General features: G+C 34.6%; 1 protein-coding gene across 4 annotated transcripts in view; it reads right to left on the reverse strand.

Annotated features, from left to right (window-relative positions):
- The window catches only part of Cdin1 (CDAN1 interacting nuclease 1), a 254,736-nt gene that overhangs the window by 95,283 nt on the left and 138,925 nt on the right, over positions 1-20,528 (reverse strand). The window contains exon 11 of one of the 4 annotated variants that reach the window (XM_019207575.2): positions 15,911-15,979. The exons of the other annotated variants lie outside the window; for them this stretch is intronic. Within the exon in view, the coding sequence (XP_019063120.1) occupies positions 15,911-15,979 (69 nt within the window). The remainder of the gene's footprint in view (positions 1-15,910; positions 15,980-20,528) is intronic. 4 annotated transcript variants of the gene reach the window in all.

The raw sequence follows: 20,528 nt of genomic DNA on the forward strand, positions 1-20,528 counted from the left end.
TGATATTGCATATGACTTTTGACAGTGAGGCCATATACACATTTAGGGAAAATATTTTATGCCACATGAAAAGTCAGTGCAAAGGGCCCAGGGAAATAATGTACATGGCTTGTTTTTAGGAACAGCAAAGAAGGCAGAGTGGTTGGTCCAAGGTGGGTGAAGAGAATGTGGTAGGAGGTAAGGTCAGAGCAATGATTATGGGTAATTGTACAGGACCAGAAAGCTGATGATGGTTATTCCTCGGTCACTAGGGAACCACTGGAAAACTTTTATTAGATCGTGTTAATACATGATCTGGCTTATATTTGATGATCTCAATCTTTGGAACAAAAATTATAGAAGTTTGAGAGTAGAAGTAGAAAGACCAGTTAGGAGTTATTTCAATAAACTAGGAAAGAGATGATAGTAGTTTGGAACAAGTGGTAGCAGTACAGACAGTGAAAAGTGATTGCAGATAGAGTCAACAGGATTCACAAAGATCAGAAGTAGAGTAGGAGGGAAAGACACAAAAATAAGTCCAGAGTATTTCAACGAAGCAAATGGAAGGACAGTTTCAAGTAAGGTGGGGTAATCCTTCCAGGGACATCTGGAAATCAGGTCTGGCCATAGTAAATTTGAGATGTCTACCATACCTTTGCCTAAAGATGGTGACTAGGCAGCTGGATATGTGGGTCTAAAGTTCAGGGCAGAGGTTCAGCACGGACACAGAACTTTGGGAAGAATTAGCACAAAGGTGGTTATTTAAAGCTAGGAACCTGGATAGAAACACCAAGCAAAAGAACATGCAGAAAAGACCAAACACTAATCCCTAGAAAATTCCCACATTAAGAGAATAATCACAACAGGAGGAAGTAAGAATAGAGACCAATAGGCAAAAGGCCACTGAGACTGAGAAAACACTGAGAGGATGTGGGATTCCAGAAGTCAAATAAGGTCCTGTGTCAAGGAGCGCTCAGTAATCAAAGTCAGTGCTGCTGGCAGACCCAGTAAGGTGAGTCCTGAGCACTAAATGTTTTCCTTATAGACATGGTGATTTTGGTCATAAAGATAGCCTTTAAAATGAGTATTAATAAGTCTAAATTTATGTGACTAAGTGGAGAGGAAGCAGAGGCCAATAAATTGACAGAATATCCGGGTGACAAAAGGGAGTGTCAAAGGGGAAAGAAAAACAAGTTATCAGTTCTATAAGGCATAAGTCAAAGGTGACTTGTACAGCACAGGGCAAACCTTGTTCTGGGGCAGAGGGAACACCCAGGAAAAAAGAAATGTAATAAGGGATCCCCTTCATCTAGAACACAGGGCCAGAATAAGAAAAAACAGAGACAGAAATTGGGTGGCTTAAAGAAGTTATGCATGGGAGGCCTCTATCCTCTCAGAGAAGTGTGAAGCCACGTCTTACGCTAAGAAAAATGCAGTGAACATTATGGAAAATGCAACAGTAATCAAATGAACGAATGTATAGGATGCTATATTAGCTACTTCTTAACCTCAAACTCTTAACAACAAATCCTGTGAACTGGAATCATTTTTGTTACCAAATTTTCCCTTAAAACATAACAATTTTTAATTCTGTTTGGAAGTTATAGATTTGTAAAAGACTGAATCACATGATTAACCAAGATTTATTACTTTTAAATAAACTAATGTTAGGGGCTCGGAAATTAACCTTAGATATATCTAATTCCAAGCAAAACAAACAATGCCTAATGACACAAATATTACAGTTTATGGCAAGTAGACACTAAAATAACATTTAAAATGGGTATGACAGGAAGATAATTACATGGACTCTTGTTGGGTGTGGTGATGTATGCCTATAATTCCAGTACTCAGGAGGTTGAGGCAGTAAGATTGCCCTGAGTTTGAGGACAGCTTAGGCTACATAGTGAGTTTAAGAACAGCCCAAACTACATAGTGAGACTCTGTCTCAAAACAAAACAAAACAAAACAAATCCCAGGCTCTTCACTTAACATGTCTTACTGTAATCTGCTAATTAGAAATGAAATGCAAATATCAACTTTAAGATTTAGACAGCTATATATAGTCTTTTAAAATTTAAAGATGATTATATAATATGCATATATATGCACATATGAATGTCTCTGGTAATTTTAGTGATTTAGGAAAATTAATATTAAATAAAAATTAATTAAAAAATTTTAAACATGTTCTAAGTATATACTACGATAAGCATATTTAAAATAATTGATATGATAGAATCATAATATGGAAATCCTTACTTAAAATGTCTTAGTATAGTCTACCAATTAGAAATAATGTGTACTTCTATGCAGTGATCAACTTTAAATTTAAAAGTAGAGTAAAACTATGTATCTTTGGTAATTTTAATGATTAATGCTTTAATTAAGAGATGAGATGCATGCAGACATACACAATAAACTGACATAATTCATCATAGTGAAAAAATAACATGATGAATGCATATGTATGTGATTTACACAATACACATGCAAATCATATACTCATTATCACACAGAAGCATTACTTTTTCTTAAGTCCGAATGAAACAAATCTTCAAGTATTACTCAGCCTATTGCATGACTGTAAAAAAAATAATTTGCAGTATCTTCTGCAGAATAATAAACTGAGAAACTCAAGTTAATGGAAACAGAGAGCAGACATTTTTAAAGTTAAACTGGAAAAATGTCCCTGTACCATGTATCCATTGTTCCAGTGTCATTTTAAGCAAAAGTATCAGCACTGGGGATTTTAATAAGCCCTTTAAATAAATGCCAAATCAACCTTCTTTTCCCTTTCTCACTTTCTTTCTCCCTTTCTCTCTCCCCCGCTTCCTCCCCCTCTGCTTCCCCTTCCCCTTTCCTTTCCTTTCCGTTTCTTTCTTTCCTTATACACTGATCTTTAACTAGGTGATAAAAATAACACTGGTTCAGAAGAGTTTCTCAATGAACAAGCAATTACTCAAAAATGCAACTCTATGATGCCGACTTATCTTTGATGGAACATCCTAAAACAGGCAACTTAAACATGAATATGTTTGGTGTTTAAATACTGATGCTTGTGTGCCTGGTAAGACAAAACTGCTTCCCCAAATCTCGACACAGGCAGAGCAGACTACAGCACACATGTAAGCTTTAAAGGTATGAAATAGGCTTCAGATATTTATAAACAGCTACTTATCACTGTCAGGTTAACCTTCTCCAGCTCAATGCAACTTGGAGATATACTGTTAATTAGGCTTCTGGATCGAACTCAGTGGAAAATAAATGAGTTTATTTTTATTTTTCTTAATTATGAAAGTTAAAGTAACTAAAGAAGAAACAGCGCTCTGGAGTCTTAAATCTCACTATACAACATGAGAGTTGTTCAAACAGGGGACAATGAAAATACAAATGTGTGGACATGTACATTTTATATATCAATTTTTCTGATATTTTGAGAATAATTTGTGCAGAAGTACTTTTCTTGGTAGTAGAAAGACTGCAAAAGATGTTCATACTTTATAGTGTGGCTGAATCAAAATATGTGAGTCCAAAGAGAAAGTTTAATAATATTCAAATGCATTATAATTCTCACCCTTAAATCAAAACTAAATAAAAATATCTATAAGATTCACTGTTGTGTGAATCAATTCACATAGCTTTATAGATGACTTTTTCTCATTTGGGATACCAATTCTTAAGGTACTAGCATTATGAAATTTTGTAATATTTCAAAGATTTCTTTGAAATGCAAAGTCTATTTTACTTTTTATTTAAATCTACTTCCCAGAAAGGTCTTTAAGGTTTCACAAAGTATCTTGCATTTTCTTGTTGCAGACAGTTCTTGAAACCACGCTTGAATGCACTCTTTATCCTTTAGTGAACAATTGAAATATCATATGTGAAAAGATTCTGCTTTTTCTTCTCCTTGCCCCGTAATTAAGGCATTTTGATATATTTCTTCAAAGTTGTTATAAGAACAAACTATTAAGATTCATAAATTGAGGCAATTTTGATTTTTATGATTATATAAAACATATAATAGGAATTTTTCCTAACCATGGATTTAAAAAATAATAAAATAATGAATGTCTAAAAACATATAATAGGAATTTTTCCTAACCATGGATTTGAAAAATAATAAAATAATGAATGTCTACAAGGTTAAACTGAAATGGGTCGCCCTGTGCTACCTTAATAGATATATAATGATGCACAAAGATGAAAAATACCCTTGGCTAACTATCCTTTAGCACACATGTGATGAATAATAAATATTCAGATATTTTCTCCAAATAAATGGATAATTTGAAAGTCTGAGATTGTCACTTTTTTTAGACTGCTGTTGCTTTATTTAAAAATACTACATGTGGCTGAAAGAGCCAAGAAAATGTAGACTTTTAGAATCATACAATTAAGATTTAATTTAAACGTACATATTATTTTTGATCTACATGTATCTTGAAAGAAATACATTTAGTTTAATATTCCTTAAGGTGGAAACTATATCTGCAACTTGAGAAAATGCTTTTATAAATAATGATTTTAAAAAAGTTAAAATATAAAATTTGTAAATGCTTTAAAATCCATTTTCCAGGAATACATGTCTGAAATTATACATTTTCAATCATTTAAAATAAAATGATTTGCACTGGTACTTAGGAATCACAAACCTTTTAGAGCACAAAGAATTATATAATTCATTTTGTCATGTTTTCAATTAATGTTCAGAATTTCTTTGCCCTTTTGTACGTTAAAAGATATTGGGTTGGGCCAGAGATTTAGCTCAGTGGTTCCGCCACTGGCCTCACAAGCTCAAGGGCCCAAGATCAATCCCTGGTACACCCCCTGCCAAAAGATATTAGGTTTGCTACTGGGTTAAAATATTTTGAATGAACTTTGGAGATATTTTTAAAAACATTTTTAGGTTACAGCTTATGATTTTTAAACAAATATTGAAAGTATAAAAAGACTAGAACATATGATACTATAATTTTATATTAAAAGTTCAAAAACAAGATTGATATAACCCTTCCTGACATTTTTATTTGTAACATTTTGAAATGTATTCAAGTCAGAAACTCTTCAAATATCCATTTCTGTAGATTGTGTATCTCCCTGTTAATTAATCTCTCTCTCTCTCTCTCTCTCTCTCTTTCTCGCTCTCGTCCTTTGCTGAAATATTTAAAGGAAGTCCTTGGCACCAAGCCACTCTTACCCTTCATATTTTTTATGCAGATCTTTAAAAGAAAGGGGACTTTTTATATAACATAATTTCCTATATAATACCACAGTGGCACTGTCATGTCTAACAAAATTAACTGTAATTTCTAGGTGCTAAGAATTCATGTCAATCATATTCCACTTTCAAGGACTATCTTGAAAATGTATTTTCTGTATCTACTTGATGGAATCAAGGTGCAACAACGTCAAATGTACTTGGTTGTGATTTCTCAAGTTTCTTTCATAGTACATACAGTTCTTCTCTTTCGCCTTGTGCCTTTGTCTTGTTGAAGAATCTGCTCCAACTTCTTTTTAAATTGAACCTAGTACAACACTGGGCTGACACACTGAAACCTGCCAAATTTTTCAAATTTATTTTTTGGCTACAGAGGAACAAAGAAAAACACTGAGATACTTCAACCTATTTAATGATCTGAATAATTTTTAAGGGGTCTTTAAATAACTTTTATATTTCATATTAAAGAGTCTAGAACTGTAACAACCATTCAAAAATTTGTTTTATATTTTAATATACTGTAGTTTATAAAAGTTTTCATCAAATAGTGTTGTTATTCTGCATAAATCAAATGACATCAAATAAAATAAAAGTTCAGCAATTCCTAGTTAGTAAATTATCTTTTCTAAAATATATAACAAAATAATTGAGAACTGTTTTATAATCACTCTGGGAAAAAAGTATGATTTGGTATAGGTCTCTTAGCTTTTGCTTTATCTTTCTTTTATTTATCCCTTAACCAGACAGAAAGGTTTACATTAAATTTAATTTATGTGCAGCCGACATATTATGATGAGTTTCCGGGATGATAAACCAATTGTGGCACTGTCTTTTAAAATTTCATGTTAAACTTTTGAAGTAGTGATGATAGATAGATAGATTATAAAATGCCGATGAAAATTACAAGTATTAGAAAAAAGTAAATGAAACTTTAACATATCTTCATGGTTTTTGTGTTAAATAAAAATGTAAATTAACATGTAAGATTGGCACAGTAGTCTACAGAATAGCTTTAATTAATAACACTTCAAAAATGATCAGTGAGGTACAATTTTTGAAAATCTAAAAAATGAATGACTTTAAATGGAGCCATGTGAAGTGAATGACAGTGAAGTAATCGTAGATAAAATTGCCAAACCCAAATGAAATAAATTCAAAATGAAAAAGATGAAGGGCAATTAAGTACCTATTTTGACAATTCGAATGGTCAACTTTTTAAAAGTATGACATGGGAACCTTAACCTATCTATATATGAGTGATAAATGAGGCATTTTGTGTCATTGCATTCTCATAAATCACTTTCTTTAACTGCTGACGGCTTTTATCAGATCTAACCTTTTCAAGCTTCTATTAGAGTGCTCACATTTTCAACTTTGACACATGTGCAGTTTACAAATTCTGCAGCTGATTAACTCTGGACAGAAGCTCACTGGCATCATTGTCTTCAAGTTCGGCAGAAGCCTTGGGGTCTCAAAAACTCAGACACTTACATTATAGTACAAAAATCTCAATTAATGTAAGGGGTTGGGCTGTAGAATTGCTAAGTGGTTATTTCTATTGGGAAACAAACATGAATAAGACTGAATATTTTAGGAAAAAAGTAACCTAGGAAATACTATCAAAACAACAACAAAAAGAGTTAGAAAAATAAAACTAGGATGATAAGGGTTAATTTGTAATTGTTCCTTTTTTGTCTTAAAATACTTTTTCTGTGCCATCAAGAAATACTATCCCCCAAAATGACTGCTTAATTTCAGTTTTGATGCAATCAAAGCAAAGAAAAACCAATATCAAATCATTTGTGGGGGTGAGGGCTACAACTCTCAATAAAATATAATACCGATGAAACAATTCTAGCGAATTTTATAAAGAGACATAAATCAAACTAAAATATGTACCGTAACTTTCCTATAAATTTCCAATATTCTAAATGAAAAGTTATTTTGGCAAATTTAACCAATCAATTAATTCAGTTGATAAAGGTAAAATAAAGTCTCTTATTCCACCTAGTTTTAAAACAGGTGTTGAAACTGTTGGCAAACAAAACATATAAAAGGTAATGCAATTTCTGTTAAACTTACTGTTAAAATGGTAAATTTTCCTGGAATGTTTTTTTATACATAAAATTAGAATGAACAACTTATTAGCAACATAAAACATTTAAGCATTCACCAGTAGATGACATTTTAAAAGAATCAAAATACTTGCCTAAATATAGGGAAAATCTGTGAGGACTGGTATCTTTCACATTTCAGACAGGAGAAGATCAAGACTTCACAATAACTTTTATTTTAGTGATCCAAACTTTTTAGAGGAAGAGTATAATAACAACAGTTCAACATGACATTCTGAGGGTCTGGATGATTGATACAAAAATTGTGCCAGGAGATATATATGTAGGTCAATGAACTTATGCAAACAATACGCACATTTAAGCAAATGTTCCTGAGTATTGTGAGGACAAAGATAACAAAGAAATTTATGTAGAAAATATAACTGCACAGACCTTGAAAAAATGCTAGAGTTTAAAGAACTGCCATTGGTGATGAGACAGAACAAATTTTGATGCTAGTTGCTAGGAGCTACTTCAAATAGCAATAGTTTTGATAAGAACTACTAGCCATCAAATCCAAATTAAAAAAATCCAAAGAGATGGTCTAAGGGCACTGAAGTAAAAATGTCCACACAGAACCTCCCGTAGCAGATTGCTCCTTAATGATAAATGACAAATTCAGAAAAGTAGTGGGGAAGGAACAACTTTTTCTAGCATCACAACTCTGCTAATGACACCATCTAAGGCCTGTCATGACAAATTAAAAACTTCTTTATTTCACTAATAATGTTACTCATCAAAGGAGCTGGATAGTTACACTTTGACAATTCAGATGTAAATCCTGGGTTGCCTATGAGTATTCATGACAAAGGCATATTAATCATTTAAAACAAAAGGACACGACTTCTTGGTGTTGATATCAAAGACCAGTGATGGATGAGTCCATGCTAATCAAAAGACAGGCTAGAAAGAACACAGATGTTTGCTACTGTGATTAAGAAAAGACCCTTCCCTCTCCCCAAGCCTTTCCAATACGGTCATTTCAAATAGTTTTAAATGTATAATCTTGAATAGCTATTTAAGAATTTAAAATTCTCAGCTACAACTCTTAGAATAAAATTAATACAGTTCTTTCCAGCAAAAATTTACAGAAGCAAAAATTCCCAAAGCCAAGAAAGCTCAAACTACCAGAGTAAGGGTTCCTCAGATGTAACTAACAGAGGGATTTCCACAATTGGTACTGTTCTTAAATCACTATTTTCAGATCAGAAAATAAAGAGAAAAAGCTTCATACCTGAAACTTTTATATTTAGCACAACTATGACTTCAAATCATTATTAGGAACTATACAGAGAGCAAGGCTTGGTACATTTTTACCATATTTGTTTCTGATCATTATGTCTTTGATTTTTATTCCAAGTGCTTTTCAAGCTGAAAAGAATCACAAATTTTTTTCATAGTAAAAGGTTTATTTAAAGCCTTAAAAACAATTCCAATGATTTTTGCATTTGTTACCGTTTTGTTTTGTTTTGAATTTTATTGAGTTTATTGGTACATTTTAGGGATACAGTACAGTTACATTCATTGTTGGGATCATGTACCTTTACATGACAAGTCTTGATTCTCATTTTTCCCCCTTACCTCTGCCCTCCCTTCACCCCTCCTCCCCTCCCCATCTACAAACACTTTATTTTCATCTTTTCATTCTCTCACATTTTTTTCTTTTCCCTTTTTGTTCTTCCCCTACGTATCACACCTTCCCTACACCTTTAGCTCTTTTCTTCAAATTTCTAAATGTCAGTAATCTTATTAGAATCTTATGCATTGTTGCAGAATATTCACACCAGGGAAACTATTTGGTATTTACACATGTGTGACTTATTTATTTCACTTAGGAGTATATCTTCAATATGTATCCATTTTCCTATGAATGAATCTATTCTCTCGCTCTTTATGGCTGAGTAATATTCCATTTTATAGAAAAACCACAACTTCTTTATCCAGTTTCCAACGGATGGGCAAATAGGTTGTTTCCAAGTTTTAGCTATTACAAACTGTGCCGCTATAAACATGGGTGCACATACTTCTCTGTGATATGATTCTTTTAGTTCTCTTGGAAAGATACCCAGCAGAGGGATGGCTGGGTCAAATGGAACCTCCAGTCCAAGCTCTTTGAGGTATCTCCATATTGATTTCCATAGTGGTTGCACTAGTCTGCACTCCCACCAACAATGGAGGAGGGTTCCTTTCTCCCCACAACCCCGCCAACATTTGTTATTGTGTGATTTCTTGATAGCAGCCATTCTTTGTGGGGTGAGGTGGAATCTCAGTGTTGTTTTCATCTGCATCTCTCGAATGACCAGTGATGTGGAACATTTTTTCATATATTTTCTTGCTGCTTTCACTTCTTTGTATGAGAAATGTCTGTTCATTTCGGATGCCCATTTTTGGATCGGGTCTTTATATTTGGGGGGACTGATTGTTTTGAGTTCTTTATATATCCTTGATAATAGTCCTTTGTCTGAGGTACAGCTGGTAAAAATTTTTTCCCACATTGTAGATTGTCTCTTAGTTCTGCTAATGGTTTCTTTTGAAGTACAGAAGCTTTTTAGTAATATGAGATCCCAGTTGTTGATTCTTTCTGCTAGTTCCCGTGCTACTGAGGATTTGTTCATAAAGTCTTTTCCTATACCAATGTCTTCCAGAGTTCTGCCTAACTTACCTTCCAGCAAGTTTAATGTTTCTGTTTTAATATTTAGATCTTTAATCCATTTGGATTTTAATTTAGTGCATGGCGAAAGATAAGGGTCTAATTTTACCATTTTGGAAGAGCGAGAGCAGAAACAAGCCTGGAATTAAAAAAAAAAAAAAAAGCAACAGTATCTAGAGCTGAAGCTATTGATAGCACTTTCTTTCATTTCACTGATGAAGAGCTATCATTGGGGCTGGCTAATAGAAATCCAATTTACAAGGTCTTGCTCATCTGAGTGCCTTTCAAGAGCACAGGACCGGTAACCCTTCAGATCTGCAAACAAATGCCTGCTCTTCCTGGACAGAACTACTGCATTTTAGTGTTGGGCACTAGGAAATCATCTCTGCAAGGTCACCTTGAAGAAGTGTGGATGGTGTTGAGGAGAAGTCCCACTTGTAAGTGTGATCTGTTTAAGGCCAATTTTCCACGTTTTCAATCCTAGCAAAGTATCCTCATCCATAATCTCTTAATAGTGTGATGTATGATTAAACTCCCCCCTCTAATATACACAGAAGAAAGAACTACTTGGATATGAAAAGTATTTGGATAACTTTGTTTTCCATTTGGATAGGATCGTCTTCCTCTCAAAATAATGAGTACAACAAAATCATATAGTCACTCGTAGCACCTGTATCATCTACTGCTTCTTGTATGGAAAATTTGTGTCTTATTAAATGTGTCACCAGTGTTGGACACAACCAGCAAGTATATGTCCACGTGCATTCTATTATGTACTACTAAAATGTCCCTGTACATGAGCCAGGGTCTACTTCTCACTGACATGGGCCAATATACTTATGATTGGTATGTACTCTTTTAAAATATAGATACTGTACTTGCGTCTCGATTCTTAGAAGGGGTTACGAGTTTAGTATTTCTGAGGCTTTGACACTCAATATATTAAGAGGTATTTACAGAATAACAAAAACCTTTCACCTTTTGGCCCTTCTATGAAAAATTTACTGAATGCCTAATATATTTAATATTCAGTAGCATGTGAGAATAATTTTTATGCAACTCTGATAGTTAGAAAGATAGATAACTCAATTATTAGATCATCTATCAAAATATTCAGATGTATAAGAGGCTACTAAAAAGATTGATGACTGAGAAAGTCCACTGATTCTCTAGCCATCATATTCACGCATTTGGCCAGACAACATTTTTCGCTGCCTTCACAAGCAAGCTTCATTACCCATGACTCCACTGAAAAGAGTTTATTATGAGGCTGCCATCTTGGCAAGACTATTATTTAGATGATAAATGCTGAGGGGGAAAAAGTATGTCTACTTTTTCTTTTTTTTAAGCTAAAAGATGAGCTTTGCTGACAGATAAAACAAACAGCATCTACATTTCTAATTAACGTAAATTTGGCAGATACAAATATAGGTCAGTTAAAGCTATGATGTTATCTTCTGTCTGAATTTTACCCTTAATTTGTAAAATGTAAATTAACTAATTAGAGAAAAACAGCATGATTAGTGACAAAACGCTTCAGCTGGGTCTTTGCTTCCTGACATTTATGATCAACTATAATGAATTATTGCTTTTAAAAATAATTGATAGAATTTTTTTCTCACTACAATGAAAGAAATTTTACTAAATTTATAAAAGAAAGCCATGAACCCGGCAAAACAAAAGAACTTTGTGGAATACTTTCTGAGGAGGAGAGAGAGATAAAATGCCATGATATCAGAAACAGTTGGGTTAATTTTTGCTTGTGTACCTACGGGTAGATTTGGAGGAAAGATACTGTCACTTAAAAATCCAGCTAAAAGATTGTGTCATATGTTAGAAAAACATGCTGTAAACTAGACTGTAGTAAAATTTATGTGGATCTGCTGTAAACTCAAACAATCAGGGATACAGCTAGGTGTGGGGAGACACTATTAGAGAATGGTTGGAAAAAAGATTTGGCCACTTCAGTTTCAGCAGGAAAACCTGTCATTGTTGTGTGAAATTAACCCATGTAACAGTTAAGTGAAAAGAGATTTTCAACTATTCCTCTGTAAAGATTCTACAATAAGTACACCTACAATGTCAGATATAAATGTCAATTAAAAAATACATAAAATCCGAAAAGGTAATGTGTGCAGGGTGGTCACGTTTTGGCACAGTGGAGTGTGTGTCACCAGGAACAGGGCAGGCAGAACAGAATGAGAACTGTCAATTCTCAAAGCTCATGAACTAGAGGTCTGATCTGAATGGGGACTACTAGGGAAACTGGAGCTACAGTCTTGCTATAAGGTAGGAATAAACTGAACAGGAACTGCAGGTTGTGGGCACTGGATTTCTGGGACATGACAACATTTGAAATGATGGAGAAAATAGAAGGAAAAATGATTCAAATAAAATCAAAGATGTTCAAGGTGCTACTGCAAAGTTCAGTGATTATGCAAAACAGGTGAGTAGTTAAAACAATTAAGTACTTCAAAAAAGCAGTCCTAATTTTAGCTATGCCACTAAAATACTTAAAACCTGCACAGAAATATCTTTATTTCCTTTAGCACTTACCACATTTGGAGGCAATCTGACTGAAATACTTGAATACTCTTTTTTTTCCAGTGTTATGACAAATAAAACTTTCCACACTTTGCAAAGTACAATCTAAATGCTTGGAAAATATAATTGCATTTATTTTATATTGAGTAGCCTGAAGATGGCAAGAATATTTCTCTGTATAGCTGCTGCAGATTAAAAATTTTTATAAAAGTATTCTGCTTATATTTTAGTTTAGAAAATCATTAATAGTAAATATTTTTACTTTCTGTCCTCATACTACTGTGATATTGAATAAGAAATAATATGGGTAACCAATAAAAGCTTTACTTCCCAGAATAGAAATCTAACAGCAAACATCATATTTATACATGACAGAAAAGTCTCTTGACAGAACTCTGGCCTCCATCTTAGTCTTCAGCCTCTTATACATGACATAACTACAAAGCAATTACTTCACAAGTTACATAAGATTTACTTCTATGTGCATTAATCTTGCACATTACAGGCAATCCTCAAACATCTGAACTCCAATAAATTGGTTTCTATCACAAAGATAAAGACTATAAAACATATTATAGCATACAGACCTTGTTTAGTCTTTTCTTGCTAGCTACTAACAATCCCGATTCACATTTGTCATTTTGAAAAACTAATTTAATTTTTTAATTAAAAGCATTAATAGTTCTAAGATAGGTTTTCATTTTGATGATAATGAGGAAAAGGAAGGCTAGAGAAGGTTAAAAAGTAATCATCTAAATCCATTTAAATGCTTTACTCTTTCTGCATGGCAGACAGCATTTCATGTTTGAAGGATGCGTTATCTGTGAAGGAGGAGAAAGGTACAGATATGCACTAAGTGTCAGGTATTCTGACCAAACCTGAGTCCCTTGGTGTTGCAGGAAGGTCAGACCCTTTCAGTATTGTACTGTTATGTCAAAATACGTCAACAAAGCATCACACCACAGGAAGAAGAATGACCTTTCAGTCCTTTGTGTTTGGGCTGCCGATGGAGCTTTGGACTGTGGGGTATGCATGAACGGTTTTCCTAGCTGCTTGACAAATGCAACTCCCAAGGTTTCTTTTAAGTGTGATGGTTAGAAACAATCCTTTTAACAACCTTACACTTTGGTATGACTTTCTAAATACACATAACTCATGGAGGGAAGTGAGGTGAGGTGAGCTACCACAAACAGTGAGCTTCAGTGCAACTGAACTAAAATTGCTATAAATGTTCAAATGCAAGAGATGCAGGTTGGAAGTCAGTAAATTTAGAAATAATTTTACTTGCTGTAAGAGTAATAAATTTTATTAATCAGTTCTCCAAACTTTATTGTGGATGTCAAGTTATGGTTGTCTCCATCACTTGTAATTCTATCCTATAGCCCAGGATGCCTTTCAAGATCTCTAAACACCTCCACTGAAGTTACACTAACCTATACTTCAATAACACTATTATTTTCCCCACCACTAAAACCTCAAAGTTCTTTAGAGGCGAGATTAGTTTTTGTTTATCTTTGTATTCTCTGAAATGCATTCAGTACTGTCTCTATATAAAAGGAATTTAGTAACATTACTGAATTTGATCATATATCTGTGCTACTACTGGTAGACCAGTTTGCCAGAATTTGTTACATTGGGAATTTTTGGTGGTGAAATATTCACTTCTCCTTAAAACAATGAAAAGCAACTGTGTCTGGTCAAATACTGCAGTCTAGCACTGAGTTCCGTTCCGCATGGCCTTACATCGCTGGCCTATTAGCCCACAATGGGTAGCTTCATTTTCATCACCTTTATAACCAATATGGCATACTCTTAAATTAGGGCTAAAACCAGCTAGTATGACTAAGATAGTCTATTTATATTAGTTGATCAACTTCATGAATTCTAAAAAAAACCCTTTACTAAGTAACAGGATTTTGCTTTAATCTTTAATTTATGATTATCAGAGTGAGAACTCTGGATGCTGGAAGACTTCATTTAAAATGGAACGTGGTGGTGGTTAGCACAGAGACCAACAACAAACAAGAAAGGAATAGCAAGAAGGAATAAATAGAACTAAGAAGTTAACAAGATAACTTGCTGGTAAGTTATAACTTCCTGGTAACGTGTGAGAAGAAAGGACAGAACAAAACCCAGGAGATTTCTCAGGGCCAAATCACTCATGAGGGAAAGGGAGTAAACTGGGAACGGAATTCACAGGGATCTTAAAGGCAGACTATAAGAATACAAGCAAAAAAGCAAGAAAAGCATAAATGAATATGACTGGCTTGTGTTAGTGGGAAAAAGAAAATCAAAGGATAAATTTAAATTTTATATGAATATGGCAATGGTAAACACCTTGCTTATTCATTTCTAGTTGACTCTGAAAGTCATATTCTTATGACTACTTCATGATGAAGTCTTCATCAAGTAGACTTCATACAGATTTCTCCTTTAGGAGAAGAATATGAAGCATGAAAATTGTGTTCCTGGCTTGCTTTCTACATTCCTCATGTGTGAAAGGGAAGGAGCAAGGTCAAATGAAGGCACTATAGCTTCATAATCTCAGGAGATTCTGGAATGATACCAAATATCAAAAGATGCACAGAAATGATGAAATGTGTCCCTTATACGGAGAGGGAGAATAAGGCACAACTGTTATGAACAGGGCTCTATCTCACCAAATCATGGTGTCCTTTATTTTAGTCCAAGAGGCAGAAGCCCTAATTGAGTGCTACCAACATATTTTAAAGAGTGTTTACTAATAACCACATGCTTACTATCCAATCTTTCAATTTGACCATATTAAAGCCTCCCATTTTTTTGTGCAAGAGGTCGTGCGGAAAGAATCCCATTCGAATCCTCACACGTCTAAGAAAAAGTGCGGTAGAATATATGGAGGAGACAGAGGAAGGGAGCGAAGGAGGGAAAGAATGAAAGAAAAAGGTGAGAGAAAGAGAGAGAGAGAAGGGGAAGATGGAAAGAAACATGAAGATTTACATGGTACTTTTTTTTTTGTACTGAGAATTGAACTCAGGATCTTGCACTTGCCAGGCAGGCACATCACCAATGAGCTACATCCCCACCACCTGCATGGTACATTTTCATAGAGTACTCAGTGTTGATGTTTAAGAAAATTTGTTTATGATAACAATGAAATTTACAAATTAAAAGGCATAAATAAGGCTACCAGGCTGATGCTGAACAAGACAAACTGTTTTATAACTAAGCTGTAAACGAGACTCCTACTTGAGATATTAACAGGAATTGGATTTAGCCTCCCCAGGAAATAATTAAAATAAACAAACAAACAAAATGGATCATACAACAGTTTATAAACACTGGACATCGAGACATGAATGACTGTAATCTGTGAACAACATGAAACATGAGGTGAGATCTTTGATTGCTCCAGCCTCCTACCTGGAGAGAATTTCCAGGCTCTGGTGCATAAAGGCCAGGTGAAGCCCAGCGGTCTCGCTGAGTGAAGAGCTGCAGTGAAGAAATAGGAGAATGAGATCGAGGTGCCTAGGGTCTGCTGGACAGAATACCAGAAGGAGGAGCTACACAGAATTCCAAAGGCTCGGAGTGGATCTTCCTTCTTCAGCAGAACACTGACCGGTGCATGTGTGTCAGTATGCACAGTAGTCCCCCTGCCCAATTTGCAGGGGGACGTATTCCAAGATAGCCAGTGCTGCCTAAAACTGAGCATAGTACGAAACCCTACATGTAATATGTGCTTTTCCTTATTCCCTGCAGTGTTGCCACACAGAGCAAGGGTAAGCTGGCCCTTCATGTTTTATACCCTGGTGCCTCCCTGGCATCATTACTCCTGTTCTTTGGGGCCATGAATAAGTAAAATAAGAGTTACTTGAACACAAACACTAAGATACAATAATAGTTGACCTGAGTCCCTAAGGAGGCTACTAAGTGACCAATAGACAGATAGCTTATAAAGTATAAATGTAGACAAAGGGATGAGTCACAGCCTCAGCAGGATATTGGAGGGCAGATGTGATCATGCTACTCTGAATAGCACACCATACAAAGCTTAGAAATTGGTTATTTATGGTATTCTTCAATTAATATTTTCATTCCATGGGTTACTTAAACCATGGGAAGCAGAACCACAGATAAGAGAGGATGACTGTATCAATTTAGCATACTTGATATGTACAGGATATTCCACCTAACAAAAGCAGAATGTCTTCTTTTCCAGTGCACACAGAAAAGAGTTAATTATATTGGGGCCATAAAACAAATCTCAATAATTTAAAAAGGATTTAATTTTGCTGTTTGACCCTCAATGGAATTAAATTACTATAAATAATAATGGAAAGTCACAAAGTTTTCCAAATGTCTACAAATAGAATAGTACACTTCTCAACAGTCTTTGTGGGGTCTAAGGGTATAGCTCAGGGAACAGTTTTTTGTTTTTTGGTGTTTTTTGGTACTGAGGATCAAACTCAGGCCCTTGCGCTTGCGAGGCAGGTGGTGGAAGCACTGAGCCAAATCCCTGGCCCTAAAACTCGTTTTTTTTTCTTCTTCTTCTTCTTCTTCTTCTTTTGGTACTGGGGATCAAACTCAGGACCCTGTGCTTGCAAGGAAGGTGGTAGAACAACTGAGTTAAATCCCCAGCCCTCAAGGGTATAGCTCAGTACTGAAGCATCTGCCTTGTGTTCACAAGGACTTGGGTTTCAAGTCCTTGAAAATCAAAAGTAGAAAGTGTTTTTACAGTGGAGTATTACTCAGCTATAAAGAAGGATAAGCTTGAGACATTTACACCTAAATGGATACACCTAGAGGCCACACTCTTCAGTGAAAAAGTCAGACATGTGTAAATATCACTTTGTTTCTCTGGTGTGAGAAACTGAAAGTTAGTAATAAAGGACTAAAATGTATAATAGATAATGTGATATAGAAAAAGTTCCATTGAGATAGGGCACTAGGGAGGAGGAAAGGATAAAGGAAGAAAGGGAAAAGGAAAAAAACGAGAAAAGAAAGATAAAATAGAAACAAAGCTTTTGTAAATAAGGAGGAGAGAGGGTTGAAGAAACGTGAGGAAAAATGGGAAAAAATAAAGAGTTAAACTATATCATGTACAAGTACAAATTCCATAGAATGAATGTGATTATTATGTATACCTAAATTGTAGCAATAAACTTAATTTTTAAAAAGCAGAAAGTATATGGAATAAAATAAAAATGAAAATATACATAGAAAAAAATAGAAGGATACAGGTTCTACCGCCTGCCTTGCAAGAGCAAGGTCCTGAGATCGATCCCAGTACCAAAAAAAAAAAAAAAAGATACAGCTGCAGAAGTACTTTGAGGTTAAATTATAGCACTGAAAGGCCTACATTTAAAAAAAAACTGGTTTCAATACTGCCTTTCACTTTAGAAAACTCATAAAGAGCAAATAAAACTGTAATTAAGAAAAAGAAATAATGAAAAGTGAAAAATAATAAAACAGGAAACAATTTTCTAAAAGTTTTGGCTCAATCCCCAGTATTGAAAGAATCAATCATCATAATTTACATTAATTTTTAAAAACTTGTATATGATCATCTTAGCAGATTCAGAAAAAGCATTTTCAATAGAAAAAGAATAAAACAAAAAACTGACTCTTTTAGAAGTCAAATAAAACTGATAAACCTAGGTGGATTATCAGACATGGAAAAAAAACATAATTATATCAGGAATAAGAAAGATAATATCATAACATATTACAAAGATACTAAACGAATAATAAAGGAATACTTTGAATAAGTTTATTCTAGTACATTCCAGAGCTTAGATAAAAAGACAAGTTCTTTTGAAGATACAGGACCATAATTTTTGAATGAAAAAAAAAACTGGTATTCTTTCTCTAATAATAAAAATTAATTTTGCAGTTAAAAACCTTCAAACAACAATAACGACAAGAAGAAAATAGTACAGGTCTGTGGTGTAACTGGAGAACTCTACCAAAATTTAAGAAAGAAATAATAAATCTGCACAAATTTTTTCAGAAAATTAGAGGAAGGAATATCTTCCAATTCATATGATGAGACCAACAACACTTAAAATACCAAACCAGACCAAATACATAGAAGGAAAAACAAACTACAGATGCAAAATTCTTAGTGAATTTTATCAAATCAAATCCAACAAAATATAAAAGTATACTGCCTTATGACAATGTAGTTTATCCCAGGAATGCTATGTTGTGATGACATTTTTTTAAACTTTTTAAAAAGTTTTATTAGCAGCACATGCATTTTCCAGTCATCCTGAGAATGACTACATGTACACAGTACAGCTTGTCTCTTCTTAAAATCCCCTCACTTCCCCACTCAAGTCCTCTACCTCGATTTTCATTCTTCATCACACTAATCTCAGCTTGAGTTATGGCACATGTTTACATTATTTGAGATCATTAGGTTCCTGTACATGGCGTATCTTTGTTGTACTTATTTTCCCTTCCCTCTCCTTCCCTTCACCCTAAACTCAATCATTAGACGAACCTGGTGGCACACACCTGTAATCCCAGCCCTGTGGAAAGCTGAAACAGAAGGATTGCAATTTTGAGCCCAGCCCGGACAATTTAGCAAGTCTCTGTCTCAAAATTAAAAATAAAAATGCACTGGAGATGTTGCTCAGTCCAAATGTTGTAGTACTGAAAAAAAAAATCAATCATCATAATTTACCATACCAATTTTTAAAAAGTCATTGGTAATTTTATCAGATGCAGAAAAGGCATTTGCCAGAATTCAAGATCTATTTCTTGTTTAAAAATTTCTTAGCAAATTAGGAATAGAAGAAATTTTCCTCAACCTGATAAAGGGCAACTACAAAAGTCTAAATTCATATTATTCTTTCTTTTACTCCTTCTTTCTGTTATGGAGGATTGAAGCTATGATTTCACACATTACTCAGTAAGTGTTCTACCACCTTCCTACATCCCCAGCCTAACACTGTTCTATTATTCTCTCTCCCTCCCACCTTTCCTTCCTCCCTCCCTCTCTCTGATACAACATCAACAGCATGATCCATAGGAAAAAAAAAACTGTTAAATTGGACATTACAAAAATCAAAAGTTTTGATCTTTCAAAGAGAGTTAAGTGGCTTAAGACAAGCCACAGATTAGAAGAAAATATTTGCAAATCCTACATTTGACAAAGGACTTATATTCAGCACATTAAAACACTAAACACCCACCACAACTCAATATAAGCATGTACATCAATTCAAATGAGACAAGGATTTGAACATGCACTTCCCCAAAGAAGAAATATGACATCATTACAGAAATTCAAATCAAAATCACACTGAGACACTGTTACACAACTCCGGGGGAGGCTGAAGTTAAAAACACTGTGCATGCCAAGCAGGGGAAAGGTAGAAGCAACTGGAGCCGTAATAAACTACTAGTAGAATGGAAAGCAGTACAGTCATTTCGGAAAACAGTTTATTTCATTAAAAGGTAAAAAAACACTTATAATTGGTCTCAAACACTTCATGTGCAGTCTTCACCCCAATGTAATAAAACCATATAAAGGTTTTATAAGACTTTTCATAGCACATTTATTAGTAATAGCCAGAGATAGAAACCAAATACTGTATCTATCAATAAGTGAATGGATAAACAAATAGTGGTACAGCCATGCAATTTAATTAAATACTCCGCAATAAAAAGGAATGACACATTCGACAATATTGATGCATCTTGAAATAACTGTGCTATGGAAAAAAAAAAAAGTGCAGATAAGCCAGGCATGATGGTGCACAAGTGTAACCCAAGCAATCTGGGAGGCTGAGGCAGGAGAATCACAAATTTGAGCCCAGTCTGCACAACTCAGCAACTCAGTGCCATAGTCAGACTCTGCCTCAAAATAAAAAATAGAGGCGACAACAAGACCCAGGAAGGCCCCAAAGACCCCAGAGGGGGTTTCTTCAGCTGCCTGCCTGCCTGCCTGCCTGCAATCACCCGGCGGCGTGCGCACGGGCTCTCGGCCTGCGCGCGAGCTCCCGGCCTGCGCGACAACAGACCCAGGAAGGGA

The sequence above is a fragment of the Fukomys damarensis genome, unplaced genomic scaffold, assembly GCF_012274545.1.
Source record: "Fukomys damarensis isolate Sample0158 unplaced genomic scaffold, DMR_v1.0_HiC HiC_scaffold_17, whole genome shotgun sequence".
In the NCBI taxonomy this organism is placed as follows: domain Eukaryota; kingdom Metazoa; phylum Chordata; class Mammalia; order Rodentia; family Bathyergidae; genus Fukomys; species Fukomys damarensis.